Source organism: Heptranchias perlo, chromosome 6, assembly GCF_035084215.1.
Source record: "Heptranchias perlo isolate sHepPer1 chromosome 6, sHepPer1.hap1, whole genome shotgun sequence".
In the NCBI taxonomy this organism is placed as follows: Eukaryota; Metazoa; Chordata; class Chondrichthyes; order Hexanchiformes; family Hexanchidae; genus Heptranchias; species Heptranchias perlo.
Genome location: NC_090330.1, coordinates 15739821 through 15761549, shown reverse-complemented (window position 1 = coordinate 15761549; position 21729 = coordinate 15739821). Strand labels below are relative to the sequence as shown.

Sequence of the window (21729 nt, the reverse complement as noted above, 5' to 3'; positions counted from 1 at the left end):
ATTATTGTGGAAGAACAAAATTCAGTTTCTGAAAAACTTTATTTATCTCAAAAAGTACAACCCAGAGAATCGTGTTTCAATCAAAGAACACAAAGGGGGATCTCGTTGCCTCCATAAACTTTGGGTCTGCGTGCTCCAGCCAGAGTAAACAGCGATCAGCACACATTGTGAAGCACATTATGATGACAGAAAAGGAAAACCAAAAGAAACTGCGATTACAGCTTTCTTCCTCAATATGCACTGCCATAATCTTGATGATTTTGTTGCCCTTTTAAATACAAATGAAAGCCAAAATGCTGGATACATAATTATAACCTATCCTTTACCAACACATTCCCATTTCTAAAACGTCCACTTTGCATTTTAAAAACAAAGGGTTCCATTAATTCTTTTTCTCACAAAAACAGAGGAACTTGAACTTAATACTGGGAGAGAAACCTTTCTCCATTATCTTAAAAACATCACAATGCTTTATAAAGGATGTAATACAAAGGGATGCGCATAAAATTCTTACGTCTCGTTCCCTTTTATTCTCCAAACTGAAAATAAATTTATGTATTTCACTGAACATAGGAAGATGACCAAATACTTCAGTGATTTTTTTTTTTAAACTTGAATACATGAACGAACAAAGCCTGTTACAGAAATCTCATATAAACCATAATTACAGTCAGGATTGAGGAACTGTTTATAGCAGATATGAATCATAATCGTGTGGCAGGAAGCGAAAATAGTGATTAGTTATGGCTGAGAACTGGATCCTTACACCAGGAACACACACTCACAAATTTCTTTGTGCGACTTCAATTAAACATCTGCTGGAGTTGAGCAAAGAACTTGAGTGAAGGGTTTCTGGACTACAGGCTCAGCTTCATCAATATTTCACGCTTTAAGCGGTGTCGTACTGTGCTTGTGGTCAGGTTCTGTGCGTCACCCACAGCTGTGGACACTTGCACATTAGTTCTCATGAGGAAAGTTAGAATTATTCGACCAGGGATCGGAGCTTCGTCTTCCAGGAGTGGGTCTCCAAATATTGTCAAGATTCTTCCAAGGGTCAAACATTCGGCCAAGGTCTTCTATTAGGCCAGGAGCTGGGTTTTCTCCTCCTGCAAGATCGACACTTGCCATAGAGTTGTTGCTTGATGGAGTGGTGAAGGGCAGGCTGCTGTCTCGACTAGTGGACCAAATAGGATTGCTGAAAGGAGTGGTGGACCAAAGGCTGCTGGTGGAGTTACCCAAAAGGATTGACTAAAGTGAGGAGGAAAAGATGCAAGTTCTTGTTAAATTATTAAAGCTGCAGATGGCAAGATCTTTGGCACTGGTTATATGAGCTAGGAACTTTAATTCACAACCATCAAAACCCATACCATGAAATAAAATATTTGATGCACCCTGCAGATGACATGCTATTTATTATCCAGCAACAGGCAGCTGAGAAAATGTAAAACATTTCCAGCACACACAACATGCTTCATTTTCAGGCATTGTATGTGCTCCAAGAAAATCAACAAAGGAAACATTTGATAACTGCGACCATCACAACATGGATGTCGACCAGTGGCAGATTAGTTGACAAGAAAGTCGCCGAACTCATGCGAGTCTTTCGTATCATATACAGCACAGGAGGCGGCCATTCGGCCCATTGTGCCTTGCTGGTTCTTTGAAAGAGCTATTCAATTAATCCCATTCCCCTGCTCTTTTCCCCATAGCCCTGTAAACTTTTTCCCTTCAGGTTTTTATCCAATTCCTTTTGAAAGTTACTACTGAATCTGCTTCCACCACTCTTTCAGGCAGTGCATTCCAGATCATTACAACTCACTGCGTAAAAAAATGTTTCCTCATGTTATCTCTGGCTCTTTTGCCAATCATCTTAAATCTGTGTCCTCTGGTTACCGACCCTTCTGCCACTGGAAAATTTCTCCTTATTTACTCTGTCAAAACCGTTCATGATTTTGGACCCCTCTGTCAAATCTCCCCTTAACCTTCTCGGTTATAAGGTGAATAACCCCAGCTTCTCCAGTCTCTCCACATAACTGAAGTCCCTCAGCCCTGGTACCATTCTAGTAAATCTTTTCTGCACCCTCTCTAAGGCCTTGACATCTTTCCTCAAGTGCAGTGCTCAGAATTGAACATAATACTCCAGCTGAGGCCTAACCAGTGTTTTATAAAGGTTTAGTATAACTGCCTTACTTTTGTACTCTATGCCTCTACTAATAAAGCCATAGGCTTTTTTTTTTTAAAAAAAGCTTTCTTGTTCTGCGACCTTCAAAGATTTGCATATGTGCACCTCCAGGTCTCTGTTCCTGCACCCCCTTTAAAATTGTACCATTTAGTTGATATTGCCTCTCCTTATTCTTCCTACCAAAATGCATCACTCCACACTTCTCTGTTAAATTTCATCTGCCATGCATCTGCCCATTTTACCAGTCTGTCTATGTCCTCCTGAATTCTATTACTATCCTCCACATTGTTTACTGTAATACTTCTATAAAAAACCTCGGATCTAATACTCATCAGAAAGTGATAAATGCAGGTCGTTTTTATTTTCACTTCTCTGCATTAAATCTTTGTGAATCTTTGGAATTCCCCACCCCGGGGGCTGTGATGCTCAGTCGAGTATATTCAAGACTGAGATCGACAGATATTTGGACAATAAGGGAATCAAGCGATATGGGGATAGGACAGGAAAGTGGAGTTGAGGTAGATGATCAGCCATGATGTTATTGAATGGTAGAGCAGGCTTGAGGGGCAGTATGGCCTACTCCAGCTCCTATTCCTTATGTTCATATGTTCTTATTTCATCTGGCATGTGTCTGCCCATTTCACTAGTCTGTCTATGTCCTCCTGAAGTCTGTTACTATCCTCCATATTGTTTGCTCAATATATACTTCTATAAAAACCTCAGATCTAATACCCATCAGAAAGTAATAAATGCACGTCGTTTTTATTTTCACTCTTCTAACATGAATATTCAATTTCCTCAAATCGCTTCTCTTTACTTGTTGATCAAAGCCATTTGTTAAATGTTTTCACATTTCCCACAGCGCATCCCATGTTATCAGAAACTATTGGGCATGGGAAGAATGGAGGGAATTAAAGATCTTTGCAAATTATTAACTCCCCTGTGAAAATTACAAACATAATGCTAGTTCTTTTTTTAAAAAAATAGAACATACAAAAAGCAAATGTCTATTTTTGGCAAAAATCTTCAGAACCTCCCTTCCCCTTTGTAGTCAAATTAATTATTGCTTACTTGTGGAATAAACTTGAACCTACTGCACATTTTTCATTTATACAGACGTTAAATGTGCTGACATTTATTGCCATTTCTTACACAGCATTACTTACTGAAGTTGAATGAGTTGGAGAGCCGGTGCTAGTTGGCCAGGTGTTGCGAGTATCAGTTGATGTATCCCAAATGGATGTAGATGGAGCAGAACTGTAATCAGGCCAATTCTGTGCAACTTCCTGATTGTTAAAGGTTGCTCTTGAGAGTACATGAGGGCTGAAGACCTCTAGAATGGAACAGAATAACAATGCACATCAATCATCTCCAACATTAAAATGCATAGAGGAATAGAATGGAATACACCCTGAATTGGGATGTATGGGCAGCTAATATCAAACATGTATGGGGTTTTGATTATCTTTACACAGTGAAAGAGTGAAGTGGGAAAAAATGTAAACCATTTAAAAGAAAAAATGCACATACACCAACATTCTACATAAGGGGCCTAAACAGCATAGTTTTAAAAAAAGGGTCTTGCTCCTTTTCAAGGCCATAATAAAAGGTCCCCTGAAAAGCACTTGAACGGCAACTGGGATGACAGCTCCCATCTTAGTCACAAATTCAGCTGTGGTGCCTGCTATTTATAGAAATGGTATCTGTGGAGGGCAAGAGGTTAGGTTTGAATAATGGAGATGAGAGGATAGATGAATATGGAGTTCCACTGAATTCCGTTGCAGATCAGGGAGTAATTGCAGATCTTTCGCACAGACCAAGTAACTAAACTTAATATCAAACCAATCATAGCAAGGGTTGATTATGTATGGTTTATCAAGTGAACTTGATGGGTGAATGGTCTATTCTCGCTCCTGCTTCACGTTCTTGAACTCTCCAACTTTAGTAATTTCAGCATAAAGAACATTTTTTTGATTGGTTTCACATCTTTCCATCCCTACTCTTCCAAATTCAACCTGCTTACAGTGTCAAATAGAAGCCAAGTCACGTGGAGAACTGATACGTTAGGAAACAAAATAGTCATTTAGAAATTGTTTTGAGCAAAGGTTTCATGGAGCAATTCTTGAGAACATGATACATGTCATCATGTGACTAAGTAGTGTCCAGAACACTTTGTAAAACATAACTACATTTATCCAGCCAATTATAGAAAGCTACATATCATTCTGCCAAGCACTGCCCCATGTCCATTTGTATGTGCTTTTTGTAAAAAATCATTATGTTTCGGTTTTATTTTGGGAATTTGCGGCGGTGAATATGTTCCTTCACTTAAGTACAATTGGTAAGTCCACTTTCAGTGTTTACGGAAGGCACTTTGCATGAAAGTGCATTAATCCAATTTATTTTTATTATACAGAATATTGGTGAGCTAAGCAAATAGAATAGAACCTCTCCTCTTCCTTCCCCAGCCCCCCTACCAACTTTACTAAAGAGCTTTTATAATCATTCATAAGAACATAAGAAATAGGAGCAGGAGTAGGCCAATCGGCCCCTCGAGCCTGCTCCGCAATTCAATAAGATCATGGCTGATCTGATCCTAACCTCAAATCTAAATTCATGTCCAATTTCCTGCCCGCTCCCCGTAACCCCTAATTCCCTTTACTTCTAGGAAACTGTCTATTTCTGTTTTAAATTTATTTAATGATGTAGCTTCCACAGACCTACTACCCTCTGAGTGAAGTTTCTCCTCATCTCAGTTTTGAAAGAACAGCCCCTTATTCTAAGATTATGCCCCCTAGTTCTAGTTTCACCCATCCTTGGGAACATCCTTACCGCATCCACCCGATCAAGCCCCTTCACAATCTTATATGTTTCAATAAGATCGCCTCTCATTCTTCTGAACTCCAATGAGTAGAGTCCCAATCTACTCAACCTCTCCTCATATGTCCACCCCCTCATCCCCGGGATTAACCGAGTGAACCTTCTTTGTACTGCCTCGAGAGCAAGTATGTCTTTTCTTAAGTATGGACACCAAAACTGTATGCAGTATTCCAGGTGCGGTCTCACCAATACCACAATACCCAATTCAGCATTGAGTTCTACTGAAGGCTTAAAACAAAATGTAACTGTCTTTTTTCTTTACAGATGCTGACTGACCTGCTGTGGTATTTCTCAGCATTGTTTTTATTTCAGGTTTCTAGTGTTTACAGTTTTTTTTAAAATTTAGAATTATATAACCTTTCATTTTCTTTAAAATGATGCCTGGGGAATGTAGTTAAAAAACATTCAATTGCCAGTCCTAAAAAAACATTACCCACGATTAGTATACAAATTGCTAGGGATTGCAATAAAAAATATTGCTATAAAATAACTAATTAAAACCATTATTACAACAGTTTAAGTACTGCATGCTTCAGTAAATGTTCCACTTTCTATAGACCTGGTCAGCAATTCTACATCACATAGCTTACTGAACAGCTTATAGATACTACATGGGGTATAAATTTTCAATTATGTTTATCTCCAGTTCAAATATTGGTTGCCTTTCTTTTGCATTCGATCCCACGTAGTTGATTGCAGCTCTTTGTCTTACTGACTAGCTCCTCAAAGACATTTCTAAAAACTTTTTAAAGGTTAATAATTTCCTCTAGCTGAAGTTCAAGTATTTTTGGTGAATGCAGATACATTCTAATAAAAAAGCACTGTGCTTTATTATATTTTCACTATGTCAGCATCAGCGGAAAGTAGAAAGAGGGAATGGGACAAGGCCAATCTTACATCAGGCTCATATTGGCAGGGCACCATGCCCATCTAAATGAGCTGTGATAAGACTCCCGGGGTGAATCTTGTTGACCTAGGTACCGTTTCAGGAATCGACTGATTGGGTGTTTGTAGAAATCTGAATTTCCAGATGAATGCAGACTGCTTGTTCTGCTACAATTGAGGCACCAGTGGCAGGGGAAACAACTCAATGTTTCAATTACAGTCAGTAAAAAAACATTTCCTCTAGGCTACAATAGAAGACTTGCATTTATATCATTTATTGCATACGAGAATGTCCTAAAGCACTTCACTTACAATTAAGTAAATGGATAAATGTGGCAGCCACTTTGTGCACAGCAAGATCTCACAAATAACAATGATCTGTTTTTGGTGATGTTGGCTAGGACACTGAGGAAAAACTCCCTGCTCTTCAAGTATGCCTGGAAATCTTTAATGTCCACCTGAAGTACTGTAGCAGACAGATGGGGCCTTGGTTTAAAGTCTTATTCTCTCAGGGCTGCACTCGAGTGTTAGCCTAGAATTTCATCCTACAGTGGGGTTTGACCCACAACCTTCTAGCTCAGCACCTCAAAGCACAAATAAAAGAAAAACTAATCTCAAAGAAAATGTCTTATTTTCAGGAAATCCAATTACTTAAAAAAAAAACACTGGCATATTATCCAATGACAAAAGATGGCGAATTTACACTAATCTCTCTGGAGCAGTAAGGAGCCACTCTGTATTTGGTAAGTATTTTTTCTCTAACAAGGTAAAATATAATTAAATCAGCATGCGAGGGCTCCTCTGTGTATCAGGCAGTGAGATTCAAGAGTTTCTCTTTAACAAGGCTATCATACAAGGCTACGGACCAAATGCTGGAATATGGGATTAGAGTAGACAGGGCTGATGGCCGGCGCGGACACAATGGGCCGAAGGGCCTCTATCCGTGCTGTATAACTCTATGACTCTATGACAATGCCTCGCTTTTGTTAGTACTTCAATTAGCAATTTAAAAAGTAAATGCATGATTTACATATCCCCATAACTGTACTCTGGAAAGTAGAATGTCCTGTAAATCACCCTTATATCAGGCTTTCCTGCTCTGTAACACTTTCTCACAGCATACCCAAAGACAGCAATTCAATTTGTGGAAATTTAGGAGAATGAACTCACACTCTACACTAATTCATTGTGCAGCTCCCTAATGGCGAGCATCATGCTGCCTTTTACACCTCAAGAGTGTCGGTCTCTGCTTCCATGCCATTAAAAATAACAAAAAAACAAAGTTGTACACTGCTTATGGAGTGGATCAACATGTGCTCAAGCCTGCAACCTCTGCCCCCCCTCTTGGGCCTCAGCAAGCTTCTGATCAGAACTGTATCACTGAATCAAGAGAAGGGAAAAGTGGAGAGCCAGTCATCTGGACTGTTCACGTACCCTTGGGCAACAGGTTATGGAATCGCATCAGTAGAGATCTGGCAGCAGACCACAGATGCTTTCAAAAGAACATACACTTGTTTTAATCAGATGGATCACAGGCCAAACTGACCTCCAAATACGCTTGTCTCTATTGACGTTTGAATAGAAGAGATTGAGATTACATTGATTTTAGAGTTCAACTGTTGGTTTTCAAAAGGGACAGGACTTCTGAGCTGTTAGTGTTAAAAGTTACTGTCAGAGCTGTCGACTATCAAAATACAGGGCCTGCTTGTTTAAATGTACTCCCAACAGGCAAGGTCCATATTGATTTTAAAGCCATCAGCCCTGCAGAGATGAATTCTGCAAAGGATGCCAACAAGATCACTGCAGGGAAGCGCATATTGCCTTTGGCGTCATCTCTGTAGCTTAGGGTAAAGTGGTTCTGTGTCAATCAATTCAAAAGTAAAAATAAAAGAGTTATACAAAAGGGAAAGGCCATCTCAACTATCCCATCAACGAGACTGGAGATGACTGCATGGGCTTGGGTTTGGGGGGGGGGGGGGGGGGGGGGGGGGAGGAAGGAGAGAGAAAAGAGAAAGGAGCTTGATGTGAGCCAAATTAGCTGATCTTACTGGCGGGAGGACCATGCTTCGAGAAAAAAGAGCAATAGCGCCAAACCCTGCTGGTCTCATTATCCATATGAATGCCAAGTGATAATTGTGAACCAAAGTTCTCCTGCACCTTTTGCATTAAGCAAAGCCACTACTTTTAGTAAAATATTTAACCTGGTTTGCCTGGAATCTTTCTTCCAAGAGAGACTCTATGGCACATTATCACCTTTTCTAGTATCTTTTGAAAGGGCAAGCAGTTTAGTAAGCTCAAATGCAGTCTTATATTAGGAACTGTATAACGAGGTGTCATTTTGTCCACAAACCCATTGCATCTCAATGATACACTTGTATTCTTAATTCATTTGTTTCTTCTTTAGTAACTTCAGGCTCACTAGACAAACAATCACCCCAAAGTAATTTCTTTACACAAGAAATATGCTATGATTTAGAAGCTAATTTGCACCACACACACCAAGCTGAACTACATCTTGCTGTATAATTAATAAGATAATTCCAACATACAGTTCACTCATTAGTTTGAATGCTTTACCTCCAGTAAGATTGAAAGAGTTGCTAGGTCCAAAAGCTGAAAACGAGTTAGGAGGAGCGAAATCAGAAGTGCTGGTGGTATTGATATTGCACGGACTCAACAAGCTGGAGCTGAAATGCAAAGTAAAAAAAAAGCTGAATTTCTTCAGATCACATTTTCTACACCACAGAGCAATGAGAGCCCATGTGAACTCTCAGCAAACGGACAAAAGGGGAAAAGATACATAAATACTTCCTGCATGGCTGCTGTGTACTTCATACATTAAATTCTTCTACACAGAAATCATACTTCATGAAATGTTAGTTCACCCAATATATGTTAATTTTCATATAATTGCAAGTCTACTGGAAAACCATTAAAAATGCAAGTCAGTTAAGTGAAGTTGTCTTTTGAAAATTCAGCAATGCTATAATTGGAAGGGAAGGAGTCAAAAAATTCATAAAATATTCATTTTTTCCTTCTGTTCACCCTGAAACTTAAAATCAGTTTTTAGACTGATTATATCCCTCACCTGGTGTCTGACTCATCACTGTCAAAGGAAGCCATACTATTACATAAAGGAGTAGGAATGTTGACACAAGCTTCTGCTTTGTTCAAAGGTGCTTTCATTGGACCACTGTTGCCTGCAAATATATTATGAAGACTTTTGTGAACTAAATATTTAACATTTAGTTTGAGTACAACAGGTTTAATAGTAAGAAATGAATGAACGCGTTCCACATCTACAGGTCTACCATTCGATAACTTGACAATGCAGTTAGTACCTGGACTCTTGTCATAGCCTGCAGCCACAGCAGCAAAGGTGGGGTTACCATTTTTCCCAGGAAGAGATGCTGTTTTTGTGATTTTGGATTTACTACCATTTGCCGGTTTAATACCAGCATCACTAGAACAAAATGGGAGGAAAAGAAGAGACAATTTTGTTACACACACTAAGAAAATACAGAGAGAAAACAAACCATTAAAGCACAGTACATATGTAAAATTAGTGGCATCCAGTTCATAACCATATGCAAAAGATATACATACACATTTGCATGCATAGATGTGAAACTAATGTTTAACCACTTGCATATTTCTCCACAATTGCCCACCAGGAAATTGCTCATTCCATGCCCAACCCATTCCTCACCCCTCAACTTGAAAAGGTTTTGGAGCAGTTTATATTAGTCATTCAAAATGTCAAAAGTCATGAGAAAATACAGACACAGTGCCGTACAGTTTCATAAGAACATAAGAAATAAGAGCAGGAATAGGCCATACGGCTCCTCGAGCTTGCTGTGCCATTCAATCAGATCATGGCTGATCTTTGACCTCAACTCCACTTTCCTGCCCGATTCCCATATCCCTTGATTCCCTTAGAGTCCAAATATCCATCGGTCTCAGTCTTGAATATACTCAATGACTGAGCATCCACAGCCATCTGGGGTAGAGAATTCCAAAGGTTCACAACCCGCTGAGTGAAGAAATTCCTCCTCCTCTCAGTCTTAAATGGCCGACCCCTTATCCTGAGAAATAGAACTAGGGGGCATAGTTCAAAATAAAAATTTCAGTTCTTAAAAATGAGCAATAATTTTGTAGTTTAAAACGTTTGAATAGTTTGAACTGCAAATTTCCCACCAGAACGCTAGCTTAGCAATTGTTTAACAGTGGACTTGAGTGTGTTCTCTGGTAATGTGTGAACCTACATGGAGAGCTATTCAACCTCAGGAGGGTATTACAGTCAGACCCATTCCAGTTCTCAACAGAGAGGCACTTTTGGGCATGGGGGTCACTGGATAACAATCAGAAGCAGGAACCCAGGATGATTTCCCACCTCCTAGCCTAAGAACAGCGAGGTTGACTGTGTTCCAATTGGATCAGCTAAATCAGCTCAGACTAGGAATCAAACCTTTGGTGCTTTCAAGGTCCCCAATTTGGGTTCTGCTTTGTGCCAAGTTAGCTGTCATAGTTGAATAACTTGCTGACACTCACAAAGACAAAATGATATTTAGGGCAAGGTACCAGGGACCTGGGTTTCCACCCAGTCTGAATCACCACCTCAGGACAGGAAGGGAAAAAGACAGGTTAAAAAAAAACTACCACTATCTAAAAAGTTTGTGCGCATGTTTAAAAATCAGATGATTTTCAATTCTTTTGCACTGTCAAGCTTAGCTACAGGGTGGAACAATTAGCCAACTGGAGAATAAAATATGCTGTCAGCAATGCGGTAAAGCACCAGATGGATGGACATGAGCTTTGAGGAAAAGGGATGGAGAGCAGAACAGAACATAATGGAAAATGAGTCAATGGTCAAATTAAAGAATCATGGAGGAATATACCACAGTCTCATCCCATGGTTAATGTTCTCTTCTAGCTGAAAGGACATCATATATTCAATATCTTCAGAACTGGAATGTCAACAAGTTTTTTTTAAAATGTAGAACCAGAAGTAAAAGAAAACAGAAGAGTGTAAAATCCAATTTAAACCACTATTTCTGCCAATTCTAGTGAATAGAAACTCAGTTGGAACTTGCAAGGAGGAAATGGATAGATTTCTAATCCAACAGGCAATGTAGTTAAATAGAATGGCCCTGACATAGGAGAGTTAAAATGGCCCTGTTCAGGTCAAAAACAGGGCTATTTTAATATTTCTATGGAGGGCATAAAATGTTCTAGAAGATTAGAAAAGAAAGAGAAAGGGTGACTTCATATGCTCAGGAGAATCTAGAAATTAAGGATGGCGAATTGAAATTCTGGGGAAGATACATATACTATGGTCCAAGTTAACAAGTAGGTGGACACGATTAACCATACAGCATCCCCACTCCCTTGGGGTGATAAAGATAAAACATATTAAATGAGGAGATACGAAAGGTAGGTAAAGAATGCGATGCATGGGTGACTTCAATCAACCCAACATAAACTATGAATTCCTTAGATGGAAGTGATGCAACAGAACTAGTTAATGTGGCAGAAAGATTACTTAATGATTGAAAGTATTAAGGACCCCACTGGGGCAACAGTCATCTAGATCTGCTTCTTACAGGTCAGCAGGAATAATGATAAAATAATCTAGGGGATTAATAACAATATGATTAAATAAGATTGCCCGACAACCAGCATCAGTAAGGACCTGAACAAAAATACAATTTAAAAAGGCTAATTTCAAAAGAAATCAATGAAGAACTAAAAGCAAATAACAGGGAATGTAACTGCTGGATAAAAATCTAGAAGCTGCACAAAGCTGTGCTGTGTCTGATAGATTCATGCCAGAATTCCAAACTTTGGTGCAAGAAATGGACTGCAAAGTTTCGCAATGAATGGCGGTAGATGTTTGTTAAGTAAATATATACATGAAGTACATTTACCTGTATTATGTGCAAGACATTTTATACTAAAATGTGGTTAGAACGGTGTCACCGTAGCTACGCACGTGGCTAGTCACTGCTTTAGAATTACTTGTATGCCTTCTATTTTAGCATCATCTGCAAATTTGAAACACTATATCCAAATTAAACAATATTAAATGCTACAGGTAAGATAAACAAAGAAAGTCAGACCAGAGGACATGAAAGTCAGCGAAATATAAAAAATTTAGAAACAACTTGGCACAGATTACCAGCACAGGGCACTGGTAACTTTCCTATGTTAGTCTAGCTGAGACCACCCTACCAGTTACAGCATTGGCTTGCAGGTTATCTGGGACAGAGTGGGAGGAATTTCAGTCCCGAGTGGCAAGTTTACCCTCTAGATCAGATCAATAAACCACCGCTGGGTGGTTATTTAACCGGTATGTTATACCTTACAGCTCTGTGGCTGATCACCTGGGACCTGCCGATCCTAGGTACTGGATTACCAAGTCTGACAGAGGATTAACTTGGGTCCAATCACTACATATGTCATCTTGGAACCAACAAGCAGGTGGACACGATTATAGAAGAAATTTTTGGTGTACTAGAGGGATGAGCTTCAATAGGCCAAATGGCCTTATCTCTTGGCTGATTCTTATGAATAAGCCTCACACGCTCAATGGCTTTTAGCCATTCCTAATTTCTCTAATTTTGACGTGTTACTAGGGCACATTTACACTATGCTCATTTTCAAAAGGAACCTAGTGTTTGATGAGGAGAAATATTGTTTTAAAATTTGGTGAAGCATCATTAAGTGATTGCAGAGAGAATGTATGGTGCACGGACAGACGCCCAGAGAACACCAAGTGAAAAACTTTTCTAGATATAGCAATGCAGGGGAATAAATGTGTTTTAAAACACATTTATTCCACATCAAATGTCTCGCTGACTACAGGCCAACAGCAACTATAAAGAAATAGAGCAAATTCAAACTACAAAATCTTCTACACCACATATGAACCATCAACCTTCATCAAATTTATTTTTTTACTGCTTACTACAAGCTTCTTTAAGCTTATATGGTCAGAATCCTAAACAGTGTTAACTTTGTAACATACATGAACTCAATTTATATCACAAATATAGGTTCTGGGCCTATAGTACGGTTGCCAAATCTCCAGGGTGGCCCTGGAGTCTCCAGGAATTAAAGATTAACCTCCAGGACACTGCTGCGAGCCTAGGAGAAAATCATAGGAGCTTCAAAAACAGTTTTTTAAAAAAAAAGAATTTCTTTGTACGCTTTTATTAGTTATAAAAATCAGACATTGCAAAAAAGACTGTGACTGACAGTCAAGAATCATCCAATTAAGTAATGAGTCGATTCGCTTTCCAATTGGCATAGAAAGGTGGTGCGCCGCAAGTATGGGCGTGTTGGGCACCCAAGGCAGGAGGTCATGCGATGACATGCCCAGGAATATGTCCAACCAGAGTTGGCAACCCTAGCATAGAGACAATTAAAGCCAAAAGAGAGATAGGTTGAATTTGTAAGCAATGGATTGTACCTATTGTTGACAATGCTACTGTAACTGGGAGCACGAGAAGTTAAGTTGTATAATCCAGGTGGAGGAGATGGAGGTCCAGGCATAGGTGAGCTCTGTCTCTTCAACAAGACATCAGCATTAAGTGTCTGCATGGAGAGCTGTTGAAGGCTGTCTGAAATGGAAAAATGTGTAACAACGACTAAGTGCTTGGTAATTAAAATGATTTAAAGAGCTCACTTGATTAGATAGAAAATGCTGATGCTGCCTCAGATAAGCAAATCTGTAAACATCTTAAGAGGAATTCAATTACCCAACAATAAACCGCATTACTTATTCTGTCCTGTTTCAATGATTGCGTAAGAAACACGAAAAAATACTGTGCTCGGCTAGGATTCAAAATTTTCATCACCCCTTAAACCAATTATTACCAGAACAAAATGTGGTGCACAAGTCATACCTTAAAAACATCAGTAGTCACAGGGAAGGGTGGAATTAATTGCTTAAAAGCTTATCTTCACTTGCAGATTTTTTAAGACCAGGAAAACTCCAGGTGCATCTCTTGCTGCCTATCATAAAAGTCTCTCCAGTGCGACTTATTCAAATTCCCACCTACTCATGGCTCTTAAACACTAATCGAACGTATGTCAAAAATTATATTGCAGGTAGAATTCTGGTACAAAAGGGAGGCTCTAAACTATGGATTGCAAAACTATAGGGCAGGCCACTTTCATGCAATCTGTATCTGAAAACAGATCCCTCGATTCAGCCTTAACATCTTTTTCTGCAGGGAGAAGATTGGGAAACCACACTACTTATTGAGAACTGGCTGAATGTAGAGAGGCTAAGTACCATTTTGACAAACAGAAGCGATGAAATTGAATGCAATAAAAAAGACTGAACTAGTCTTTTATTCCTATATTTTAAAAATAAATCACAGGAGAAGTAGTCACTTACTGCTACTAGACTTGGGAACAGGTACAATGTCCCATTCAGGTGGTGGAGAGTCTTTCTCGCCCTCTGAACTGCTGCTATTTCCCATTTCCTGACCAGAACCACTTGAAAGAAATTTTACAAGTGGTGATGGCCTTCCATCTACTAATTTACCAGGCACTAAGGAAAAAAAAAAAAAATTTACCAGAAAAATCATTAGTAAAATATTTTTCACATCAAAATGAAATTGTACACAATGCGTATTTGTAATTTGATACATTTCCACAGAGATACACGTGAAATCCCTACCTCTCTTTGGTAGGTTCCTCAGTTTTGGGCAATTCGTCAAGGTTGATGATACTATTTTGGCTGGAAAGGTTTTGCGTTGTTTGTTCTCTAACGGAGTAGTATATGGCAACTCCAGCGAACTTAATAAAAAAAAAAGTCAATTAATATTTAAAGAAGAAAACTGTCCATTTACATTAGTTATAAATTTGATGATGGGCAAGCTTTACCTTGACTTAATGTCATTCTGGGTTTCCTTTTTGACATTTCCTAGGGGTTTCTTTCCTTTAGGTTTTAACATGTGAAACATATTTGCATCATCTTTCTCTTTGATAGACAATACTGTTTTCCCTTTTTTCTTATCTGAATCTGGAGACTAAAGATAAAAAATGCTAGTCAAATTTAGTTTGCAATTATTGCAGTCATATTAAGAGTTTAGCACAATTACTGCCCCCTCCCCCACCCCAACACATACATCCAAGTAATTCACCAGCAGCAGTTCCATATACTCTCGGTTTTCCTCTCATCACCTGTCTTACCTGTATGTTCCAGATTATCATGTCACTCTCAATTTCTGTTGCTACTCTGGTCAGCACGTAAAGCATAATTGATTATACAGTGGCGAGAGCAGCATCTTACATCTGTGTGTAAGGCAAGGGTGTATACAAGGTGTGCAGCAAAGCGATTACCTAATCTACCTAACGTCACCCAAGTTCACTTTTCCATTACCTCCAACATCCGCTCTCCTTCCCCTGGCACCTTCCCATACAAGCGCAGTAGATGCGCAACTACCCGTTCACCCTTTCCAACACCAACATCCAGGGCCCCAAACACTCCTTCCAGGTGAGACAGCAATTTACATCTATTTTCTCCAACCTAGTATTCTGTATTTACTGTTCACAATGCGGTCTCATCATAATCTGAGAGACCATACTAACATTGGATGATCGCTTTCCATTCTGTACGCAAGAGCGACCCTGAGCTCCCTGTCGCTTGCCACTTCAATTCTCCGTCCCACTCTCGCCCTCATGTCCTTGGCCTTCTACGCTGTTCCAGTGAAACTCAATGTAAGCTTGAGGAACAGCACCTCATCTTCCTACTAGGTACTTTGCAGCCATCTGGCCTTAATATTGACCTCAAAAACCAGAACTCAGCCACAGCTCCCATTTTCTCTCAAACAGTAGGATGGCTATACCAGCACATCCCTGGATAGGGAAGGGAGCGGGTTGGTGCTTGGGATCAGTATCTCCTCCTCTCTTCACTGCCCCCCCCCCTCTTCTGTACACTGCCAGCAGGGTGGTCTGCACCCCCAGTGCTGACTTGCCATTTCCTTCCTCCAGACTCATGGTCCACCAGAGCCTGCCAGATTTTCATGCTTTGCCTCTCCAACTTAGGTAACCTGCTTTAACTATTCACACATTCTGGGTCTTGTCTATGCCTTTTATTTCTATCATGCTTTTTTTAATCTCTTGCTATTATCATTTGTCATTTAACCATCTCCTATTCTCCACCTAATCACTTTACAGCTCGTTCTTTTTCTTTTCTTGTGCATGAGTTTTTTTTATCCTTGCTCTGTTCCTTCTTATAAGATGTTCATCTGAAATATTTTCTAGTTCTGATGGAAGATTAATCCTGAAACATTAACTTATTTACTTCTCTCCACAGATGCTGTGCTTTTACTTGCTATGTGTTTCCAGCATTTTCTGTTTTTGTTTCAGATTTCCAACATCTGCAGTATTTTGCTTTACTATGATTGGGCTGGCTCAGTCTGACAGTGCATTTTGTGAGGGGGGATGGAGACAATGGCAAGGGAGTGGAGTTTGGGTCAGGGCCTGAAGGGGGTGGCCTCAGTCTTCCCAATGTTGAGCTGCAGGAAACTATGACTCTTCCAGGATTGGAAGTCAGACAAGCAAATTGATAGCATGGAGACAGTCCAGGAGTTGAGAAGTGATGGCAGTAGATCTGTGTATCATCAGCATGCACGTGGAAGCTGACTCTGTGCCTGTTGTCACCAAGGGGCAGCATGAAGATAACGAACAGGAGGAGCTCAAGGATAGATCCCTAGAAGGAATCAGGAGGTAACCATATGGCGGATAGAAGAGAAGCCAGTGCTGTTAATACACTGGCTGCATTTGGATAAGTAGGAATGAAACCATGCAAGGGCAGATCATGGAAATGGATGAGGGGCTTGGTCAACCATATTGAGTGCTGCAGAAAGGTTTGGGGGGGGGCATAATGAACCATGGCACAGTCAAAGGGGGCCTCATTCGTGACTTTGGTAAGGGCTGTTTTGGTGCTGAGAGGAGGGCGGAAGCTTGAATGGAGGGATTCAAACAAGTTACGGGAGAGATGGACACAGACCTGGGAAGCGACATGTTGAAGGATCTTAGAGAGGAAAGGGAGATTGGAGATGGGGCAGAAGCTGAAGAGGACAGGTGGGTCAATGGTGGAGTTTGAGGGGAAGCATAGACTATGGCTTGCATGAGGACAAGAAAGATGAAGATACTAACTGCAGAGTTTGCTGCAGTATAAAGGGTTATTAATTGGTTATTTACTCTCAATATTATAATTTGAAAAGAGAGGGAGAATTAACTCTGTGTTTGGAGCAGTTCATATGAAAGGTTCTTCTTACCCCTCTCCCGCTATAATAGAACTTCAGTAAAGACCAGATAAAAGTTAGGCTTTTAACACTTTGCTATGTCAACATACAATTATCCATATTTAAAACAAAAAAGCAACTTACCTCCTTGAGAGGCAATTCGACGTCTGGATTGGACGTTTCAGTGGTGGTGGAAGAGCTGTCATCATTATCTGCATCTTTTAATTCATCCTCCTGTGGCTTTCCTTTTACCCGTCTGTCTTTTTCTTCACGTTTTTTCTGTGCTTTAGTTTTACGCTGTAATTTCACTCTCCCTGCAATACAAGATAAGAAAGCATTCACAATGCCAGAGGAAATTCCAAACAAGATTCAAGCCATTGTGTGTTGACTTGGATTAATAACTGGAACATGCATGGACTTAAAAGTTGGTTATGCAGACTTGAGTTGGTTTAATGTACTCTGACACTGCAATGGGATTCAATTCCTCAGTGAGCTAACTTCAGGTCAACAGGTAAAGCAGTGAACAAATATGAGGTATTTTCCTACAAAATGTGGCTGGCGAAAAAATGAAAACCAGAGAGCAAAACAAAGTATTCTACTTTCCTATATCCTGCAGCTTGTTCTACAGCACCCTTCACAGATGGGAGAGAATAGATTGATCCTCTTGGGCAGGAATGGTGCGTGGCACTGGGAAGTGGCAGACAGCAGTACGAAGAGGAAAAAAAAAACTTCAGTTTAAAAAAAAAATGGAATGTAAAAATTTGCCCAAATCAAAAGTGAATAGTCGTCCCAAAGAATCAGATTTTTAAAAAATAATTGAACTGCATAATTTTTTTGTTGGTATGCTAGGAATCGGTATCAACTTGCATTTAAAATGCTATAAAAGAGGAAGTACGGTAGTAGAAACTGTACTCATAAATTACATCAACCTGAGAAACTCAGACATCTCCACTAGCAGTTACAAATACAAGAAAAGTCGAGATGAGACAAGGCCATTCAGCCCAATGAAGCTAACTTTTTCAGTAATCAAGACTTGGATATTAACACTGAATAATTTGGGGTGAATTGTGGTATATGGCAGATTACGTTTCCCATTCTAATATCATAGATGTGCAAGTCAGTGAGGTAATTCCTCTCCCTCTCCCCTATTAATTTCCCAGCTTCCCTCCCCCACCTGCAAATTTTCTCTCATCAACTCCTTGCTGAGGTATGGTTCCTTGGGCAATGGTCCAGTGCCTTGCCCAAATATTCAAATGCATCAGCCCAGACGGTGAATGTCAACAGGCTATTCAACCATCAAATGTACCCTGCCCTCAGCTATACAAAACCCTGGTTAGACCGCAGTTCTGGGCACCGCACCTTCAGAAGGACATATTGGCCTTGGAGGGAGTGCAGTGTAGGTTTACTCGAATGATACCCGGACTTCAAGGGTTAAGTTATGAGGAGAGATTACACAAATTGGGGTTGTATTCTCTAGAGTTTAGAAGGTTAAGGGGTGATGTGATCGAAGTTTATCAGATATTAAGGGGAACAGATAGGGTGGATAGAGAGAAACTATTCCCGCTGGTTGGGGATTCGAGGACTACGGGGCAGAGTCTAAAAATTAGAGCCAGACCTTTCAGGAGCGAGATTAGAAAACATTTCTACACACAAAGGGTGGTAGAAGTTTGGAACTCTCTTCCGCAAATGGCAATTGATACTAGCTCAATTGCTAAATTTAAATCTGAGATAGATAGCTTTTTGGTAATGAAAGGTATTAAGGGATATGGGCCAAAGGCAGGTATATGGAGTTAGATCACAGATCAGCCATGATCTTATCAAATGGCAGAGCAGGCACGAGGGGCTGAATGGCCTACTCCTGTTCCTACGTTCCTCATCCAAAGTCCCTCTGCATACACTTCCAGTAGGGCTCACTGGATAGCAATAAAGAATGAGAACTGTAGCAGATTTTCTCCTTGCTGCAGCCAATCGGAGTGGCTCCACTGGCCCTGATCAGCTAACTTAACACAGCCTGGGAATTGAACTTGTGACCTTCCTGGTCTGTATAGCTCAACTGCGTATCGGCTTATGAAGCTGAGCCAATGGGGAGCAGATAGTTGGCTCTTATCACGACAGCTTGCGGTTAGTAATCTGTTAGCAACTCTTCAAACGTTGGGGCAGAAATCGCTCCGAGCAGCAAACCAACGCTGCTCCATAGATTTGTACTGACCCAGTAACTTACTGCGGTCTTTTCCTTGGTCACTTCCTCTAATAGGAAGCAGAGAAGAGCCCAGCATCAGTTCAGGTGAAGCTAGGACCCTGGGGAGAAGCAAGAGGATCGATCTCTCCCCTCAACCAATCAGACTGCAGCATTTTTGACAGCTGCTTCTGCAGGTTTGGAACATTAAACCAGGAAGTGAAAGGTACAACATTTTAAATCAATGTAAAAAGTTATAGACAGTGAAAAAAAAGAGGGTAAGAAATAATTAAATTAAATGAGAGACAAAGGAAAAGGAAAGGAAATTTTTTTTTTAATGACCAAAAACTATTAGAACAACGAGTAATTAGACTCCACATTTTTAAAAGTTAATTTTTAGCTGTTTGACAGTCATCAAGACTTGCGACGCTGTTAAAACTTAGTTTAGGCCTGTATTTTTAAGCGTATCTGTTTGGTGGCATAATTAGTTACTTTCCAGCTAGGCAGATAAGCAAGTTAGCACTTTTTCAATCATTTGCGATTGCAGCGTGCGACGGCCCTTTAATTCGAAGCTATCACCGGCAAACCACTAGGAGCATGTTCCAGATTTCCGTGTTTCACTGCACATGTGCAAACGCCAGAACTTGCTCCTTCAATTTGCCACTAACAATGGAGAGTGCTGACTAGCTCACTTATTTCTTGAGATTTCTGCCCCATTATTGATTTTGATCGATTAAATTTTCCCCAATTCAGGATAGGTCATAAAAATAACTACAGTTTGATCCTAGTAGTTCCCTATTTACTCTGAGTGAGATACAAGATTTCTCAAATGTGACGAGCTACATCATATTCTATTATTTGCAGTTTTTTTTAAGAAAAGGAATTTAGTCTTTTTTCTTTGTGATTTTAAAATAGCAAATCAGTATTACCTACAGAATAACAGACAGCTGCAAGTGTGTTACACAGCCATAATCAAAATGAAGCAAACTTGGGCTCTCTATTTAGTGAATAGTGAATATGTAGTGTTACAGCCCAACTCAATTGAGTTTCAACTGCCATGGATATGCCCTCCAGTCACACAGTGTACTTCAGCAACTACAGCCAATCTCGACAGCATTGCTTGGAAAACTATTCCTTTTGCTCCCAGCACATGGTGGTTGGTTCTTACAGCTGTTGAAATTCCAACAATCTGAAGTTTAGCCAGATATCCTGCGAAGATCAATAGTCCTCAGGGTACTGAATGAAACAAGTACAGAGTCATCTATTTCACTCAGATTGCATCTAGCCTGTAAATAACCAACAAGTCCCTGGCTTTATCAACAGCTATTCTTGCCAAAGTGAAAACCACCTGTGCCAAAATGCAAAGCTCACTGGTTAATTTTAAAACTGACGTTGCAGTTGAGTTCACTGCATGCAGAAGAGTACAAAAAGGGAGAAGGCTGCATTTGCACAGATGGTTACACACACTAATTTTTACTGCGCAGGATATAGATCCAGGTGCAGTACTATTCATACGATAGTGCCAGAGAGCTTGCTGTTCAGGACTCACGCTGCCAATCTGGACCCAAGAAAAAGTTTGATTATGCCAGGCTATCACAATTAAAAGATCAAAGCAATTGCTAATGAACTTAACACTTCCCCATCAAATGCCAGGATTCATGCTCGAGAGCTCACCTCTGGATCCTGGTGTTTTTCATTGAGCTTTGATATACTACAGGACAGTGTGACTCAATTACACGAAGTGGACTGCGCTGTCAAAATTATTTCCATATGTACTGGAAATCAGCCCAGAGTAGATTATGCACTACTACGGTTAAATCAGGCACCTAAGATACAGGCTACAATAATTAGCGGAAACCTCCAATCCTAACTGTTAAGTGGACAACTCCTTCCCCTCCTCAGAGAAGTTAAGGTTGAATTCAGATTGTTGTTGACATTTGATAAAAATATCTACTCACTATTACTCCAGAGGTTAGAATCACCCTTCCCTTGGATTTCCGTTCTCTCCGACCACTCTCCCTTAATTAAGTATTGATTTGGTTCTTTCTCTCTGTATTTTGTTTTTTTCCTATCAATAGCTATCCGCTTTACCGTGTCCCATTTTGGACAACCAACTGGACAATTACCTGTTTAAACATTCTTTCCTATTATCTGCCTGCTAAACTTTGCGAAATGTTTCCCTACGTTGATGCTGAGGGACAGCCTCTCAACCGTTCTAGATTTTATGCCTGTATTCTTCAGCCTTATTTCTTCCTTTGTGAACTAGACAGTTTTTAATGGTGGCTTTTTCTGTATTTTCTTTATAAACTCTAATATCAGGAATAACTGTTTAATGCTATTAT

At 40.0% G+C, this 21729-nt stretch overlaps 1 protein-coding gene across 1 annotated transcript in view; it reads right to left on the bottom strand.

Annotated features, from left to right (window-relative positions):
* Positions 1 to 20: 20 nt before the first annotated feature.
* Positions 21 to 21729, bottom strand: part of tmem131 (transmembrane protein 131) — a 175344-nt gene continuing 153635 nt past the window's right edge. The window contains exons 32-41 of the mRNA XM_067985799.1: positions 17356 to 17525; positions 14843 to 14988; positions 14637 to 14755; positions 14352 to 14507; positions 13419 to 13569; positions 9289 to 9410; positions 9036 to 9147; positions 8525 to 8634; positions 3349 to 3515; positions 21 to 1248 (exon numbers count right to left, since the gene is read on the bottom strand). Of these exons, the coding sequence (XP_067841900.1) occupies positions 958 to 1248; positions 3349 to 3515; positions 8525 to 8634; positions 9036 to 9147; positions 9289 to 9410; positions 13419 to 13569; positions 14352 to 14507; positions 14637 to 14755; positions 14843 to 14988; positions 17356 to 17525 (1544 nt within the window). The 3' untranslated portion in view covers positions 21 to 957. The remainder of the gene's footprint in view (positions 1249 to 3348; positions 3516 to 8524; positions 8635 to 9035; positions 9148 to 9288; positions 9411 to 13418; positions 13570 to 14351; positions 14508 to 14636; positions 14756 to 14842; positions 14989 to 17355; positions 17526 to 21729) is intronic.